This window comes from Phaseolus vulgaris, chromosome 10 (genome assembly GCF_000499845.2).
Source record: "Phaseolus vulgaris cultivar G19833 chromosome 10, P. vulgaris v2.0, whole genome shotgun sequence".
NCBI lineage: Eukaryota > Viridiplantae > Streptophyta > Magnoliopsida > Fabales > Fabaceae > Phaseolus > Phaseolus vulgaris.
The window spans coordinates 41,271,026-41,288,991 of record NC_023750.2 but is presented as its reverse complement, the minus strand read 5'-3'; the positions used below and the strand labels follow the sequence as shown (position 1 = coordinate 41,288,991).

The following is a 17,966-nucleotide window of genomic DNA, read 5'->3' as shown; positions in this document are numbered from 1 at the left end:
CGGTAATGTCATGCACAGGGTGGTTTTGTTCGAAAAGCTTCTCATTCTTTTTAACCATAGGAGTTGTTGCTGGCTTAGCATTTAGCATACCTGCATCTGCCAAAATCTCAAGAGCATACTTCCTTTGACATATATGGATACCTTTCTTAGTTCTAGCTATTTCTAATCCTAAGAAGAATTTAAGATTACCGAGGTCTTTGATTTCAAAGGCAGCATTTAAAGAACTTTTCACTTTATTAATCTCATTCATATTATTTTCAGCAATAAGAATATCATCAACATATATGAGGAGAGCCATAAAGGAGGTTTCAGTTTTTTTTATAAGCATAGAACTATCAGCTTTTGAATGTACAAAATTAATGGTAAAAAGAAAGGAAGTGAGTTTATCGTACCATTGTTTGCTAGCTTGCTTCAAGCCATATAAAGCCTTGGTTAGCCGACAAACCTGATGATATTTTTTAGTGATGACTCCAAGAGGTAATTCCATGTATACTTCTTCTTGTAGATCATCGTGTAAGAAAGCATTGTTTACGTCCAGCTGTTCTAGGTGCCAATCCATGATAGATGCAATAGCCATAATACTTCGTATGGTAGTAAGTCTAGCTACGGGTGAATATGTTTCCATCGTATATTATTTCGCTACAAGCCTAGCCTTGTATCTCTCGATGTCTCCATTAGCTCTTCGTTTGATTTTGTATACCCATTTGCAACCAATGGGCATTTTGTTGGGAGGAAGATCCATGATTTCCCAGGTCTTATTGACTTCTAGCGCCTTAATTTCCATCTCCATAGCTTTTACCCATTCAGGGAACTCTTTAGCTTCTTCATAGCATCGTGGCTCAGTTTATGTTGAAATAGACAAAGTATACTTTAGTTGTATTTCTGACAGTTTTCTATAAGAAATAACAGAACTGAGTGGATAGAGTACCTTATCATTGTTTCTGAGAGTCTTGTTACATGGTGTTGTCATGATTTGATGATGATAATCTTCCAGATACGCAGGTGTTTTTCTTTCTCTTGTAGATCGTCTCAGAATTCCATGTTCAGCTTGTTCTTGACTTTGTCTCTGTTCTTCTTGTTCTGTTAAGTTTTTGTCAATTCCAATCTGCTCAGGATCATCATAGTGATACCTCATTGGATCATTGGTCTCTTCTGCAATCACCTGCTCATTCCTTTCTTTTAAATCATAAAAATAAGTCTCATAAAAAACCACATTTCTGGATACAAAGGTTTCTCTAGAATGCACATCCATAACAATGTAACCTTTTGTTCCTTGTTTGTAACCGAGAAAGATGCACTTTCGTGCTCTAGGATCAAGTTTGCTTTTGTTTTGTTCAAGAGTTGAAGCAAAGCACAAACAACCAAACACTTTGATATTAGAAAGATCGGGCACACAATTATACAAAAGCTTATAAGGACAATTATTTTGAATAACAGGTGAGGGTAAACGGTTTATTAAATGGACAGCATGCACAACAGCAAAAGACCAAAAAGCTCTAGGCAAATTAGATTGAAACATTATGCAGCGAGTAACATTAAGAACATGTTGGTGTTTTCTTTCAACAGTAGAATTTTGTTGTGGCGTTTCATTACATGAAGTTTGATGCATTATGCCATGCTTATCATAGAAATCCTTCCAACAAAATTCTTTTCCATTATCAATCCTAACAGTTTTAATATCTTTATTAAATTGACTCTTAGCATAAGTGACAAAACGTTGCATATGCTCTCTAGTTTCACTTTTACTTTTCATTAAGTGTATCCAAGTATATCTGCTAAAATCGTCTACTATAGTTAAAAATTACGTGTGTCCGTGTATGGAGGAAACACCTAGAGGACCCCATATGTCCATGTGCACAAGATCAAAAATGCATTGACTATTAGTTTTGCTAAGGGGAAAAGGGATCTTACGCTGTTTTGCAAGATGACAAGGAGCACAAACAGTTATGTCATTAGCATGTATACTAGCATGATTCTTGGCTAAATTTTCTAAAACTTTATTTGATGGATGACCCATTCTGCAATGCCAAGCGTTCAAGTTTTCAACAACTTTAAAAGTGTTATCATTCTGAAAGAAAAAAACAAGATTGTCTTCCTTATCTGCACACAGTTGATAAAGACCATTCTTGATCTCAACTCGACCAATCATCTTCAAAGTAGTCTTCTCCTGTATCTGACAAGCATTTTGTGAGAAAAGAAGTTGGCATCCTAAAGAGTTTGTCAGTCGCTGAACAGAGATAATATTCAACAAAAAATTTGGTATATATAGAACATTATACAAAATAATGTTTTTAGCCAATATAACAGTTCCAGCACATGTAGCAGTAACAATTTGATTTGGAAGCTTAACTTTTACAGGTTTAATTTTATAATAGCTAGTGAAATAAGAGAGGGAGCAGGCTACATGATCTGTAGCCCCAGTGTCAATGATCCAAAAGTGCATATCTCTTTTACCTATGTTGTTTTTTATGGCAAAAGAATCTCCTATGGTGTTGTTTCTCTCCTTGTCTTTGTTCTTTGAATCTTGAATCATGTTTATCAGTTGTTGAAGTTGCTCCGGTCCAAAGGCTTTAAAGATTTGCTCATTGAGAGTTTCATTGTGTGCTTGATTTTCATTCTCAGACACCAAATCACCCTCCTTCTCAAGAGCGTTTGCAGTGTAATTCATCTTCTGCTTCATCCAAGGTGGGAACCCGTGTTTTGAATAACACTCGTCAGCAGTGTGATTCATCTTGTGGCAGTAAGAACACTGCTTTCCATAATTTTTTCCTCTTCCTCTTCCTCTTCCATAACTACGCCCACCTTGACTGGTGTTGTTGCTCTTGTTGATTTTCTGATTGGCACTGTTGAACATTATCTTTGTATCTACCCCCATGCCTTCATTCAAGTGACGTTCTTGTTGAAGAACCAAAGAGAAGACACGGTTGATTCCTGGTAGAGGTTCTGTCAAAAGAATTTGCGTTTTAACAGCATTATACATTTCTCCCAATCCTTTCAAGAAACACATTACCTGTTCGGAGTCCCTATAGCTGGACATGGTCTTCATCATGTTACAACTACACTTGACCTTACAGACACAGGTAGGTAAGGGGCGCAAGGCATCAAGTTCTTCCCACAGCGTCTTAGAGTTAGTGTAATATTCTGTAATGTTTCTCTCCCCTTGTTTGATGGAATTTATTTCTTGTAGAAGATCTGAAACACGAAAATGGTTGGTTTTTGAAAACCTTTCTCTGAGATCTTCCCACAGTTCTTTCGCATTGTCTATATACACCGTGCTTTGTGCGATTTGGGTCGTGATGCTCCGTGTTATCCAAGAGATGACCATGACGTTGCATCTCTCCCATGCTTCATATTGATTGTCGCTATGGGATGGCTCTGGTAGGTCTCCATTGACGAACTTGAATTTATTCTTGGAGAGCAAAACCCTCTTCATCGCTCTGCTCCAGGAATGGTAATTCGAACCATCCAAATGTGGTGTGACCAAGACCATCCCAGGGTTTTCTCCTGGGTGTAGATAATACACACTAGCGGGATTTTGTTGTTCATTCTTCGAAGGATTTTCCTGGGTTTCAGCCATGGAGACAAATGCGAGAAAAAAGAAAACAAGAAAGAAAAGGATAAGCAGGGAAAGGAAAACAGAACCGTTGGCAGCGGAGAGCAGAGCGGGTTACACCCGCTCTGATACCATCTTGGATTTTTGAAGGTTCTTCATGTGCTTCTTGTACATGGCAATTGGCGGTGCAGTGAAAAGAAAGGATAGGAACAGGAAGCGGTGTGCGGTGGTAAAGGGGCAGAGAGAGAATAACCACAGTAATTAATCACAAAAGGAAAAAACTTTATTAAACTTCAATTGATTCATTACAAGAGAAATGTGTATATGCTAAATACACCCTGACGATGCAATCGGGACGCAATTGGGCTTGGCCCATACAAAACAGAAAAAAGGCCCAGAAAAATAAAAATTTAGAATTTATTTAACAATAATAAAAACTAATTTAGAAATAAAAAATTATTTTAATTTTTAAAATAATTTTTAATTTATTTATATGATAATTAATTATTTTTTATCACTAAAATTGATTTCTATTCAATAATTTTCTTGTGGTGTTAAAAGTGAAATTAAATTAAATAATATTGCAACTAAAAAAGAAAAAACCAATCCACTGTGTTCAATTTTATTTCCCTTTTACGTATCCAAGAAGTTTATAAGACACGATAATTTTGAGTGATAGATACTTGTAACTACGATATAACGTGAGAAGCTGATCTCAGCAGTTGAATTATAAGCACAAAATAAAAATATGTTGCTATGTTGCTTGTTAAATAATGGTAGTAAATAAAATACATCAATTATCAAAACTAAAGGCAAAGGGTTATTTTAGAAGGCAGACCTTGGAAATCCAATCAGCGCAAACACCTCCATGGACATATTTTGTAACTTCAAATCCTTCTAGAACCCTATTACAGAATTTGATAATAAGATAGTATGCCACACCTTAAAAAAATGTCGACTAAGGAACAGCAACTGTGGCAGACAAAAATAACGATAAACCTAGGCATGTTGAAATACGAGATTCACTAACCAGATCCCAAAGTAAACGATTCAGTAACCAGAATCCAAGTACCGTAGTTATCATATTAATTATTTGTTGGGAGGAAGAGTATGTTTGAGTAAACTTTTTCATAAACACACTTATAGGAGAAGAAAATAAAAAGGAAAACTGAAATAAATCTCTTCATAAGCTAAAATTAACTCACGCATAACTTAATTTGTAGAAACTCTCATATTTGCTTCCTCAAAATCGGTTCTACGTATTTCCGTACAAGCTTACAGTTTTTCAAAACATTCCTAATACGTGATTAGGACATATGGAAATACAAATATTTACAATATAAGTTTTAAAATCAACTCCTTAAAACTCTTATGATCCTCAAACACCTGTAAGATCATCTGCTCGTGTACGTAGTACAATCATCGCAGTTCAAACACAGCAAGAAAAGCAAGGGTAAGCTAGTGAAAATAAAATTTTATAATATACGCAATTAAATCAAAAGAGAAAACCAAGTTACATGATCAATTTCTCAAATTATACAATCTTCTTCAAATCCCAACATTAAAACAATCACATAGATCTCACATGGATCTACACATCCAAGATATTCAACAAACAACGTCTTCCGGAAGACCCGTATTAAGTAAGTCCTACCAGAGACTAACACCTGATCCAAAGATTACCAACGAATCCAACAGAAAGGATCAGGGTAAGTTCAATGCAACCCAAGCCGTGCATCTCATATGTTACGGTGTGCATGAACTCCCTCATCAGATTCTCACCACCTGATATCTTAGTCTATGTGACTTAGATCATCAGTGAAGCTCGGAGATCTCTGTTACCACATAGGCATCAATACTTAATACACAGCAAACATCAGTCCATACATTATCCCGACATCAATACTTAATACACAACAAACATCAGTCCATACATTATCCCAAATGTATGAATTCAATTTCATACCATTTCGTCATACAATATCATTCAAAAAGTTATCCACAATATTCAAAAGTTTATTTGACATAAAAAAAATACACTTTAATACTAAATCATCAAAACACAATATTTCCACAAATTTAAATAATATATAAACAAACAACCCAATATAAATAAACACACAACATCCCTGCAAGAGAAATTGAATATTGGGACCACGTCCCTTCCGCATTCAAATCTTCTATCCTAAGGTGCTATTAAAAATTAAATTTTAGCTTTCCTTACCTCAATTGCTTGCTTTTCAAGCAACTTTTAGAATTTTATTCCCCACCGTTTGGATAAGCTTCAAAATTTACGGACCTAATGCAAATTATCCAAACAGAACAAAAATTCAGTATATAATAGAATAAGTTGAGAGGATTAAACTTTTTAACGGACCCCACCAATATTGATGATTAAATACTAAGGAAAAACAGAGAACAAAGGATATTTAGAGTAAAAATGAACTTACTCTGTTTAAAAATATGATCGGGTAGAAATGTTCCTTAACTCCTCTGCTACAGCATGGTATGATCAGATTCTAAAATAGATGAAGTTTGGGAGAAAAAATTAGGAGAGAGGGAAAAAAGAAAATATGGAGAGAGAGAAAGAAGAAAAATGGTACTGTGGTTTGAAGTGTGAAGAAGAATGTTTCTGTTGGTTTTAAAAAAAAGGGCACGCTGCTACAAAGTCTATTTCAGTTTCTTTCATACTTTCTCCTCCTAAAAGTACTAAGAGAAAAATGTATTCAGACAGGATTACAAAACGAGAATCCTCCTAAAAAAAAGAAAAGGGAAAAACATTAAAAAAAAGACTGAAGGAAACAAAAAAAAAAAAAAAGACGAATTGAAGTCAATAAAGAACTTGTACCACTCAAAATTTAAGGGGGAGTTTAGATAGAAGAATCTGGTATCAACTCTCCATCCATAAACACTGTTTTCATACAAAAACAGAACATTACTATAAAACCTTATTCTTGTTCTTCCTACTGATGCCTTCAAAATGAATAGATAGGAAGAATTTTGGAATCCAGAAAAATCCATTACTTATTACGTAAAAGCAAGACTGGTGTAAACAAGACCAGAGACAGAAGAAAGCCCCCAGTGGCCGCTCGCTAGGCATTTCTTACTGTTCTCTATTCTAAGAATGTATGCTAACGAAGTGAGGACAGCAGTATAAATTCTTCAGTCCCTCAAACAGTACAGCTAAAATAATAAAAGTGTAGGTTAAGTGTTTTTTTTTTAACCAAGAATATAAATGGAGTAGTGGGGTATTCAAACCCATTTACAAAACTCCTAGTTATTAGTCAAAATATGTACATATACAACATATTATAATACAAAAAATAAAACAACAACATAACAACATAATTCAGGTTAAGAATATAAAATATGACATCTAGTTTTTTATTTATTATCCAAACAACAACATAACTCAGGTTAAGAATATAAAATATGATATTTAGTTTCTTATTTATTATCCAGCATCTATTATCCAGCATCTGAAGTTGAATCACAACCAAGAAAATTGGATTAGGTGTCTTAATCTAACAAATGTTGAAATAGTATCATAATACAAAATTGGACTACGAACTTTTCCTCCTTTTCTAACCAACGTAATAAAATAGACCTCACAATCCAAAAAGAAGTTAAATATTTAATGCTAAAATGTATGAAATCAATATCATATTGTTTGGATTGCAAATTATATCAGGTGGTACAGTGATACAATACGATAAAAACAGTAACTATAAAAACTGACTTGCGAAGGATTCAATAATTGTGTTCCTACTTAATTAGTTAGCTTGTAATTTTAAAAGAGAAAGTTTTAATACACATACACTTTATATAAAATACACCAAAAGAATAAAGACATTTATTTTTTTATCATTTTTTATATAATTTTTTTATAAATAACAATTATGTTCTTTGGAGACATCACTACTATGCTCTTTCATTATTCCGATATTTTTCGGTCTCCAAATTCGATGGTGATATTTTGAACCCTCACTCCCTCCATGGACTCCGCTGGACGCACTTGAGGCAGTAAAAGACATTGTTTTTTGTCCCATAAAAGTGCAAAAAAAATTACTTGTGTAAATTTTCAGTTAATGAGTATTTATAAGTATAAAAAATATTTAATAATTTAAAAATACTACTTATTTGTTTCAAATTAAAAAATATTTTAAATTTAAAAATATTTTAAATTCAAAACTAAAAATTTTTCCAGTTTATTTTTACTTTTATTCCATCAAACACATTTTTTGTTTTCTATTTTCAAATACAATGTCTAAATTTCCTTTTTTTTCATTTATACATATTTTTAACATTGTATGATGATAATATTATTATTATGCTTACACAATAAACATCATAAAATACACAGAAACAACAATTTAATTAAACTTTTTTAGAAGAAAAAGTCACCGGAGTGAGGAATTGTCGTTGGTGGTGAACGAATACATATCTGCTTCTGATGTTAGATTTCAAATCAATAACATAAAGAAAACTGGCGCAGTGTATTTTGAGAGAATCGAAGACTCTGAAGAAGCTGGTGAACCTGTCTTTGAGGGAACGTACTATTGTTCATCTGCCACTTGATTATGATGTTGTAGTTGATTATGATGTTGCAGTATTTTCTTTCTTGGTTTAATCTTAGAATTATATAATCTTCACAATCTCATAAATTTAACATGTCTATCTTATCAATGCAGATTTATTCTGTAATATGTTGATGGTTTTGTCTTTTTTGACCCATTTTGTCATTTTTACGAGACTTTCTAATATCTCGCGTAATTGGTTGAAGGAAAACTAATTTTTTTTCTCTCAAAAAGCCATGGTCAGCCAATCCATAATATGTCTAAAATATAAAAACAAATTTTTAAAATTTCAAAGCTATAAAAAAATACCTTTTCAAATTTTAAAAGTAACTAATATATTTTTCTTTTATAATTTATTATTTTAAACCACATATACCATTTTCAAATTTTAAAACTAACTAATATTTTTTTCTTTTATAATTTATTTTTAAACCATATGTATGCCACGTATTTCTGCATACTTTAGATTTTTTTTAATTTTAATTTAAATGTATTGAAAGTATTAGATAATTCATAGTTTTTTTCCAGTTGAGTTCACAGATAGTACCAAAATAATGCTTTAAGCTTGTATTTAATACTATTATTAATATTTTTTTTATGATAATAATAATATTAGGAATAATAATAATAATATTGATAATTTTAATAATATTGTAATACTAATAATTTTAATAATATTGTAATACTAATAATTTTAATAATATTGTAATACTAATAATATTAATAATATTATAATACTAATAATATTAATAATATTATAATATTGATAATATTAACAATATTAATATATTAATAATATTGATAATATTGATAATATTATAATATTATAATATTAATAATATTGATAATAATAATATTTAAAATATTGATAATATTAATAATGTTAATAATATTTATAATATTAATAATATTGATAAGATTAATAATATTGATAATATTAATAAGATTAATATTAATTGGAATAGTTATTTTATTATTAGTAATACTATTTTTTTAAGAATATAACTCTAAATAATATTATTAAAAAATATTCATAATATTAAAATCAATATTAATAATATGAAAAAAATATAATAATATAAATAATAAATAATAAAACTAAGCTTGATATTATATTGTTAGTAAAAATATTTCTAATATAAGAATTTATAATAACAATAATAATCTTAATATTCATTATAAGGACCATAGTAGGTATAATCCTAATAAGTATAATAATATACAACAAAAATGGTCTGTAGTAACTGAAGATTTCTTGAATACTTAAATTGAACAATGTTTTATTTTTTAAAATTAGTAAAAATGGTTAGTGTAAAATATATTTTATGATTAATAATAAATAAATTTATGTTTAACTATATTATTGAATTTAGAATGATCGAAAATAAAATGTTTAAAACAAAGGAAAGAACTTAACAAATCAGTTCATATTATATATATATATATATATATATATATATATATATATTATATGAAGTGTAGACATAAACTTTCCAATTTTAATATATGCTCCATAAATTATTTAATTTAAAAACTACTACTCATAATATTTTTTTAATATGTATATACAGTTATTGGCTGTGGAAAAATAAGTTTATTTGATAATATTTTTTTATATGTAGATTTATAAAAGAAATAAGGAAAATAAATTAATGTATCTATATATATATCGATGTCTATAAATTTTGTAGTAATATACTTATTTATTAATATATTTTAAAATAATTATAAATTATATTTCACAATAGCAGTAAACACAGTATTAATGTTTATATTCACGTTTATTTTAATCATATGTTGGAGTACCTTTTATTTAACTAGAATATTCGGTTTTCTTTTTTACTTTTCGCCATTTATATTATTTATCATTATTCATTGAGTGTAATAAATGCACATTACTTCACTCTTACATTTTACTAACTGCAAAGTCAATTCACAATTCACATCTTTTCATGCTTGAATATAAGCCAAGATAGAAAATATAAATATTCAAATAAAATGAGAACAGATATAATAATTTAACCTTTTTTTTAAAACTGTTTGCATTAGTCTTTGAATGGACAAATACATAAGTAATAGGAAGCAATAATAGAATATACAAATATGCATATATTTAAATAACAATACAAAACACAATTTATTAAACCACTTAAATAGTTTAATGGACATAAAGTTAAAATGCTTTGTTAATTACATATTTTTGTATTATTTTATATAAAAATTAAAAAATATTATTTTAAGTTTAATCTTTCAAATTCCTAACTTTAATCTCCATGCATATTTCTTTGAAACTGTCATTAATTAACATAAAAAAATAGTAAGTAATGAGAAATCATTTTCAAGATCTATAGAACATGTTTCAGTCTCAGTTTCAATGTGAAAGAAAATGAAATTGTTTGAAATTCAAAGGTATGAGTGAACAAAGAAAGGGAAAAACTATGGGTTGATGAAGAATGAAAGGAACTTTTTTTTTGCATCCAAAAACGAAATCAACTTTACCAAGATATGGTTTTTGAGAGATGTGTAGAGACAGATGCAGAGAGAGGAAAGGAAAATAAAAATCCGGATTCCACATTCCCAATTCAATTTAGTTCACAAAATAATTTTGGAATCCGATACTGAACTCACTTGTTCACTCACTAACCCACCACAGCGTGATGGAAAAGCAAACCTAAACCCATACACATACCACTCTCCACTCTCTCTCTCTCTCTCTCTCTCAACACACACAATTAATTGCAAAATTAAATTAAATAATATTGCAATTAAAAAAGAAAAAACCAATCCACTGTGTTCAATTTCATTTGGCTTTTACGTATCCAAGAAGTTTCTAAGAGACTGTTCCTCATCCCCGAAGAGGATTCAAACCAGTTTTCAACTGGTTCACTGAGTGGGGTTTTGCTGCTTCAGCCACTGAGTCGAATCGTTCTATACTCTATGGTCAGTCCAATTTCCAATTTTTATCATGTGGGTTGCTTTTAATTTAGTTTTTCATTGACCCCAATTGTGCATTTCTTTGTTTGAGAAATATCTCGTGGCGTTTGTGAATTGGGGTTTCAGTTTTGTTGTGTGTGCGTTTGTGTGTGTTTAATTGGTTGTTTAGCATTCAGGGGCATGGTTTATTTTTCTGAAAGTTTTGATTTTTAAAGGTTTAAGGTGTTTTCTGTAGCAATTTTCGGTTTCTGTTATCTGGGTTTGAGTTGATTTGTTGAAATATGGAATTTTTTGTAACTTGTTTTCTTTCTGTTTTTTTTTTTTTTTGGTTTTGCAGTTTGTGTACTTGAGGTGCATGTGGTTGATACTCCATGGAAACTGTGGTTGGAATTGAGGATAATGATGATGGGAAGTTTGAAGATAGTGGGTTGGATAGAAGCAGTTCTGCTCTGTCTTCACCGAAGCAAATTTCTAACCCAATTGTATACAAGCTTGTTCGGGTATATGTTTAATTGTTCATTTATTGACTTTTCAGTTTCTCATTTGGATATGCAAGTATTTAAGGTCTTTTGAGTTTGATACTTTGATGACAACAATCAAGATGGAATGAGTTGCCATGAAACCTTAGTGGTTTTCCAGCATACTGGTACACTTACCCTTATAATTGACCAGTTTATTAGACTAAAAACCTAAACATTGTCCCGGAAGTGTTCTAATATTTCGTTTGTCTTTGATTTATTCAAAGATGGAATGTTTGTGGCAACCCTATATGTACACCTTTTTATCAGCATGAGTGATTGTTGTTCTAGCTGCACCACTTTTTTATTGCCTATTATTTGCTATAGCATTTATAATACCGAAATACCTTTTTTTCTTTTCCAGAAATGTCCAGCGATCTCCACTACAAATTAACAAAATTCCTGACGGTTTCCCATCTATCTTTATAGCATAGTTCTATAAATTACTTTCCTTTGATCACTTTTTTTATGTAAGGAAATTAACTCACTTTACATAATCTTCTGTAATGGCTAAAATGAAAATGTAGAAAGTTAAAAATGGAATGTGACTTTGTGTTAACATTTAGTTTAATTAGACCAAAGAAAAGGGGAGGTTTATTCATAAGAAAATATTTTATTATATGGTTCTACATTTTCTTTTGTGATTTATACTTTTGTTCAGGCTATATCCATAATTCAACCAGTTGTCCATCTGATATAATCTTTAGGTTGAAGGTGATGGAAGGTTAGTGCCTGCAACAGATGATGAAGTAATGGAGGTGGGAGATTTTCTCGAGTATGAAAACAGTGAAATGCATGTTGTCGCTGACACTGGACAGAGTTTAGAATGCATATCGATTGAAAGATCATCTTCTGGGAAGCTTCGATTGGAGTGCTCTGAAGGTGCATACTCAATTTTTCATTGTTATAATTGATTCTCAACATGTTAAATGTCACGCCAAAGCAATAGCATTTGTAGTAGTGGTTATATCAGACTATATCATGGGATTTCTTGGCTGTGTTACTGCAGCTTTATCTCTGCCTAAATGGATTTGAGTGTTACCTATTTCTTTCTTTTAGTTGTTCTTAAGACCAAAATTTGTGTTGATGTCTTCAGTTTTTTTAATTTTATAAACAGTCTCTGTTTTCAAATTTCTTAATTTAGGGTCAATGATTTCCGGGGTTTAAAGCTGTTGAACGCTTGAGACTTTGTTTCCCTATGAAATTGCTTTAAGTGTTTTTTGCTCAGTTGACATGTTCTTGTTATGTTTCTGTGAAATAATTAGTTTGTTTGTAACTTTAAAGGGTATAATGCCTATTGTCTAATTTAAAATGTTGATGAACTCTTGATGTTCTCGTTAGTTATGTGGCCATACTTTTTTTTGAGTTTAGGCAAATGCCATGATGGTTAACCTATTCCTTTCTCTTTCAAGGTTTTTTTTCTTGTATTTTCTTTCAACTAATGCTGTGGTGTTTCACAATTAGGCTCTGCAGAGGCTGATTTGGGGAAACTTAATGCAAAATTACAGGTAATTGGATCTCTTTTGTTTTCTCTCATTCATTTCCTCTCTCTCTCTAAGGATTTCAACATTAGGGAAAAGAAAAACTAAACTTCGAACTATGCTTTGATCTATTTGAATAGATGAAAAAGTTGGTCTGTCCAACATGATATTTTCTTCTTGTTAAAGAATACTTAATAAAGATGTTATATGTTTCATATCCGTTGTTAGTTATGAAATGTAGAGCAAGTGATGGCATATTAATTACTTGATTGAATTTTAATCATTTGTGTAGTCATCATGGCAAGCTTTCTCCTGGTATAAATACATTTGTGCTTTCTTTAGACTAGATGTAGTGGGTCTGAGATGTATTCTCAGATATTGTAATCCTTTTATGTGTCTATAGTTAAGGCATGCATGTTCTGATTCTGAAGATATTAGTTCCTAGATTCTTCTTCACTCATGTTAATCATGCACTGCCAATGTGTACTTCCCCTGTTGCAATTTTCTTCATTATTGACTGATAAAATTTCTTCTTCTATTGGAAAAATAAAGAAAATGATAAGTTTGCCTTGTATGTGGTAATGCAGTAAGATGTAGCTTAAATAATATCTTTCTACATATGCTAACAAATGACTTAGGTTTGTCCAATTAAGAATTGTTGCATTGATTAATGGCTGACACTTTAGATTGGCAGAACTACTGCAAATATTTATACTTGAGTATGTTTATGTATATTGCAAGTTTGAAACTTTTCGTCCTGGACAGAAGAAGGAAGTTAAAATAGGTTTCATTGAGCATTGGTTTTTTTCCTAATCATGCGTATATGCTCTTGTTTGGATTTAACATTTCACATTGATTTTTTTATCCTTTACAATATGGTATGTGGTTGTCATCTAGGAAGTGATTAATTGCCCCATATTTTCTTAAAAACGTATGGTCCCGTACCCTGGATCATTGCCACACATTTTGGTATCTTCAATATTTTGTTTCCATGGGGTCTTTCTTGACCTCTAAAATTTCTTGTAGTACATTGAGCAGATTTTGCAAAAGGTCAAAGAAGAGGAGAAACAACGCATATCATGTGGATCACCTGTTCATTCTCATGTAAATGTAGACAGCCAGTGTTCAGCTGATAAATGTCCTGTCATGGATGGGAAGGTTCAATCTGAAACTCCCTACCAGGATAATCCTTCTATAGCATCGAGTTTAAATTATACTCATAGCAATCAATCTGGGAGTATGGATCAGTGTTCTAGACCTTCAGAAGGAGTAATAGAAAGTGGGTCATCTGCTTCTGCTATCCATTCCAATTTGAAGCCTGACCTTTCAATGTCAGACGGAGAAATATGCTTGGACAAGCTATCAATCAGAGAACTTCATGAACTGTTTAAGGTAACTTTTGGTCGAGAAACTACTGTGAAAGACAAACAGTGGCTGAAAAGGAGGATTGCCATGAGTTTAACCAACTCTTGTGATGTTTCAGCAACAAATTTTATTATTAAAGATAACCAAATAGTTAGAAAATTTGTAGAAGAAAGTTCTGGAAATATGAATATTTCATCCTTAATTTCTTCGGAAAATATGACTGAAGAAGAGGATATCAACTTGAAGGATTCATCTGCTGTAAATGCTTGTGGAATTGATGATAACCAAGTTATTTCTGAAATAAGACTGAGAAATCAAAATACAGAATATGGATTGGAAGATGAGAATAATGAGACAGAACAAAGAGCTGCAAAAAGAATTCGGAGACCTACGAAGAGATATATTGAAGAGCTCTCTGAAAATGAATCTAGAGAGCAGAATCCTAGGTTGCCAATTTCTAATAAAAGCATGGGACTTGGACAAGTTTCTTCAACATCATATGTCAGGCCTGGTAGAAATACTTTTTCAGAGGTGAGAACATATGGCATGAGGTTTGACTCTCTTGGAGGTTCTGATGTCCAAATTCCTTGTGTGTCTTTGATTCGGAGAAGTCGTCCAAGGAAAGATATGGCATCTCTTATGGTATGTGATACTGTTTCTTGCATGTATATTAAGCTTAACTCTGTAAGTAAAGCATGATTCTTTCTTCTTCCCGTTCTTGTTCTACTATAAGATAAAGAAAGTAATTCATCAAGTTAAATGTTTCTTTTTGTTTGAGTTAGATCATAATACATGATTTTTTCCCCTTTTCTTCATTTTTTTTGGTCGAAGGAAATGCTATGTTATCTTCAGGCCTTGCTGTTTAGCGCCTAGGAAATGTCTCTTTGCTACATGATTTTCCAATGTTGCCTTTCTACTCCTGCTGCATCTTTCCAGTGCAAGTTTGTTGATAGTTCTGGAAATTATATGTTTATGATTGTTTTCAAAAGTGCTTTTATTTTCTGACAATCAGAAAACATTATGCTCTTTGTTTCAGAAATTCCATCCAACTGCCACGAGTGAGACTGCAAAATTGAGTAATAAGCTCATTGAGCATAGTTCTGATGCTGTTGGTGAGATTCCAGATAAAGTTTTCAAGCCTAGAATGCCTGCTAAGTTTCATCAATCAGTAAGAGCAACTTAGCCTCTGCTAATTATTGAAAGTATAGTTTATTGAAATTCATTGCGACAAGAAAGATGAATTTTATAGGAAGGAGATGAAGTAGAATTAATACACCATGAAAGGGTCAGCAATTAGCTAACTCATGGGAGTTTGGAAATTATAACACACCTGGAGAAATTGCTAATGTGTTGATTTTCTTAACTTCTAATGTTACATTATTAAAATGTTTATGGCTTCTCATATTTGTTGCTTATGTATATTTCCTTTCTTGAATGCTTGAACTCAAGATGGTGGTGATTACGATTACTATAATGTCTCTGCATTTTTTCTTCCTGTTTTCATTTTTAGTTAGTCTAGTGCTTCCTTGATGTGGGATTGTGACATGACATGCAATTGAAGCATTGGCTTAATAAACTATGCAACTTTTCACAAGTTTTACCTTGAAAAAGAGATGACTGACTTCTTTTGTATGACATTGTTTCGGTATTTTATTCTATGCATAACATCATGACTTTTTCGCTCTGTTGTGGGTTGGTGTGTTTGATAGCCTTCTTCTGAACCTGAGAAAGAGAAGCAGTGTCCAGTAGTAGGCACAATTGAGCCATGGCAGGAATTGAGGCCAAAAAGGGCAGATCTACCTGGCCATACTTCAGATGACAACATAGTTACTGTTCCCACTGCAAAAGGAGGGATGAGGAGGAAGCATCATCGGGCATGGACTCTTGTTGAGGTCATAAAATTGGTTGAAGGCGTGTCACGGTGTGGAGCAGGGAGGTGGTCTGAAATCAAACGGCTCTCCTTTGCATCATACTCATATCGTACATCTGTTGATCTTAAGGTAATCTTTTTAAAGTCCATTAATAAGCCCTCTCATGTGCACTTCTGATCATGTTAAAGGTGGTAGAGTACATGCAAGGCTATATTTTTTTTGTCTTTGTGCATGCCCACATTGAACACACATTTTACCTTGCAGGACAAGTGGAGGAATTTGCTCAAAGCTAGCTTTGCAATGACACCTGCACCTGCTGATGAGGGGGTAAGAATTTATGATAGTAATTATTAATTTGACATTGTAGAGGTGGGTTAACTCAGGTTTCTTCTTCAACCTCATGTCTTGTGCTGTGCCTATGCATGCATAGAACTGTATTAGCATGCATGCTTGACATTTATGATGCCATTAATCTTTAAGTAATGCTCTTCACCTGCATGCTTGTGGGGGTTGCAAATTCATAAAGTTCCTGTTTACTATCTTAATTGTCCTTAAGTTACTTCACTGAAGTGGGAATTATTACAGTTACAAGTTATAGTGAGCTACTATTACTATTATGAAGACTTTTATGTTGATGTTATAGATAAATTCGCGGAAGCATGGTACGGCACCGATTCCTGAGAAAATTTTACTGCGTGTAAGAGAGCTTGCTGAGATGAATTCTCAGGTTCCTCCAAACATTAGCTCAAACAAGGTAGCAGCTGGTGCAGGGAGTGTGCATGAAGGTAGATCAGGGTACTTGTAAATAAATACCACATTCCTTATCAGTCAGCAATTTTTTTGTTTTTGAAAACTGATTTCTGCACTTTGTTAGACCAATCCTTTCTTGGATGCATAGAGAGAGTAGATGCAATCTTGTAGACAGCTGAGAGGAGATTGATATGTTTTATGCCTTCAAACGTTGAATAGAATGATGTCAGGTTTTGGTTCTAGCCGTTTTGATGGTTGTAAATTTTGGTCTTAGTTATATACCTTAATTTTAGTTAGAATCACGTTGTTTTCTGTTCTAATGCTCTGTTAATACAATAATAGTTTAACCCGTTTCACAACTAGCTGAGCTATAATATAGAAAAATATGTGCCATTTTTTTAATGTTTACACTTTTCGTGTTCATTTAGAAAAACAATAAATTGTAACAGTTGATGATATAATAAAATTGCTGTCTATTCACTAAAGGCAGATTTTTATAAGAATTAATTAGAATATATTGTCAATATCTATTTTTAGATTGTTATAAAAATTATTTAAAAGGTAATTAATTTTTTTAATTGGCTTCATATTTTAGCATATATTGCCAGTGGTGCATAATCTCTTCAATATGTCAGAACATTATTTCGGCTTAATTATTTTTTGTTCTATTTATTTTGTTTGATTCCGTTCCCTTATTAATAAATGGTTCAATTTTATATTACATGTTTAATGTTGATCCAATTTAATTATTTTGTCATTGATTGACACAAAGTATTAAAGTTAATTCAGAGGGAAGGTATAAAATTGTATTGATTTAAATACGAAAGGACCAAATTTATCAAGTTCTAAAGATTATCAAAACTAGAGTACAAGTATCAAAAACACTTTTTTTCTTCCTTTTATAAATTAGGTTATAT

At 31.7% G+C, this 17,966-nt stretch overlaps 1 protein-coding gene across 7 annotated transcripts; it reads left to right on the top strand.

Annotated features, from left to right (window-relative positions):
• The first annotated feature begins 10,714 nt into the window (after positions 1 to 10,714).
• On the top strand, positions 10,715 to 17,348 carry LOC137819715 (uncharacterized). Of its 7 annotated transcripts, XM_068623665.1 has the most exons (11): positions 10,810 to 11,070; positions 11,402 to 11,564; positions 11,947 to 11,990; positions 12,290 to 12,464; positions 13,047 to 13,090; positions 14,090 to 15,070; positions 15,465 to 15,596; positions 16,138 to 16,428; positions 16,564 to 16,626; positions 16,943 to 17,084; positions 17,174 to 17,348. In XM_068623665.1, exons 3-11 carry the CDS (start codon positions 11,949 to 11,951, stop codon positions 17,218 to 17,220), a joined length of 1,917 nt encoding a protein of 638 aa, XP_068479766.1. In that variant the 5' UTR covers positions 10,810 to 11,070; positions 11,402 to 11,564; positions 11,947 to 11,948; the 3' UTR covers positions 17,221 to 17,348. The 7 variants fall into 7 exon arrangements, with proteins under 7 accessions (XP_068479761.1, XP_068479765.1, XP_068479764.1 ...); XM_068623660.1 differs by lacking the exon at positions 11,947 to 11,990 and having other exon boundaries at positions 10,715 to 11,070; XM_068623663.1 differs by lacking the exon at positions 11,947 to 11,990 and having other exon boundaries at positions 10,785 to 11,070; positions 13,056 to 13,090; positions 14,102 to 15,070.
• The last annotated feature ends 618 nt before the right edge of the window (positions 17,349 to 17,966 follow it).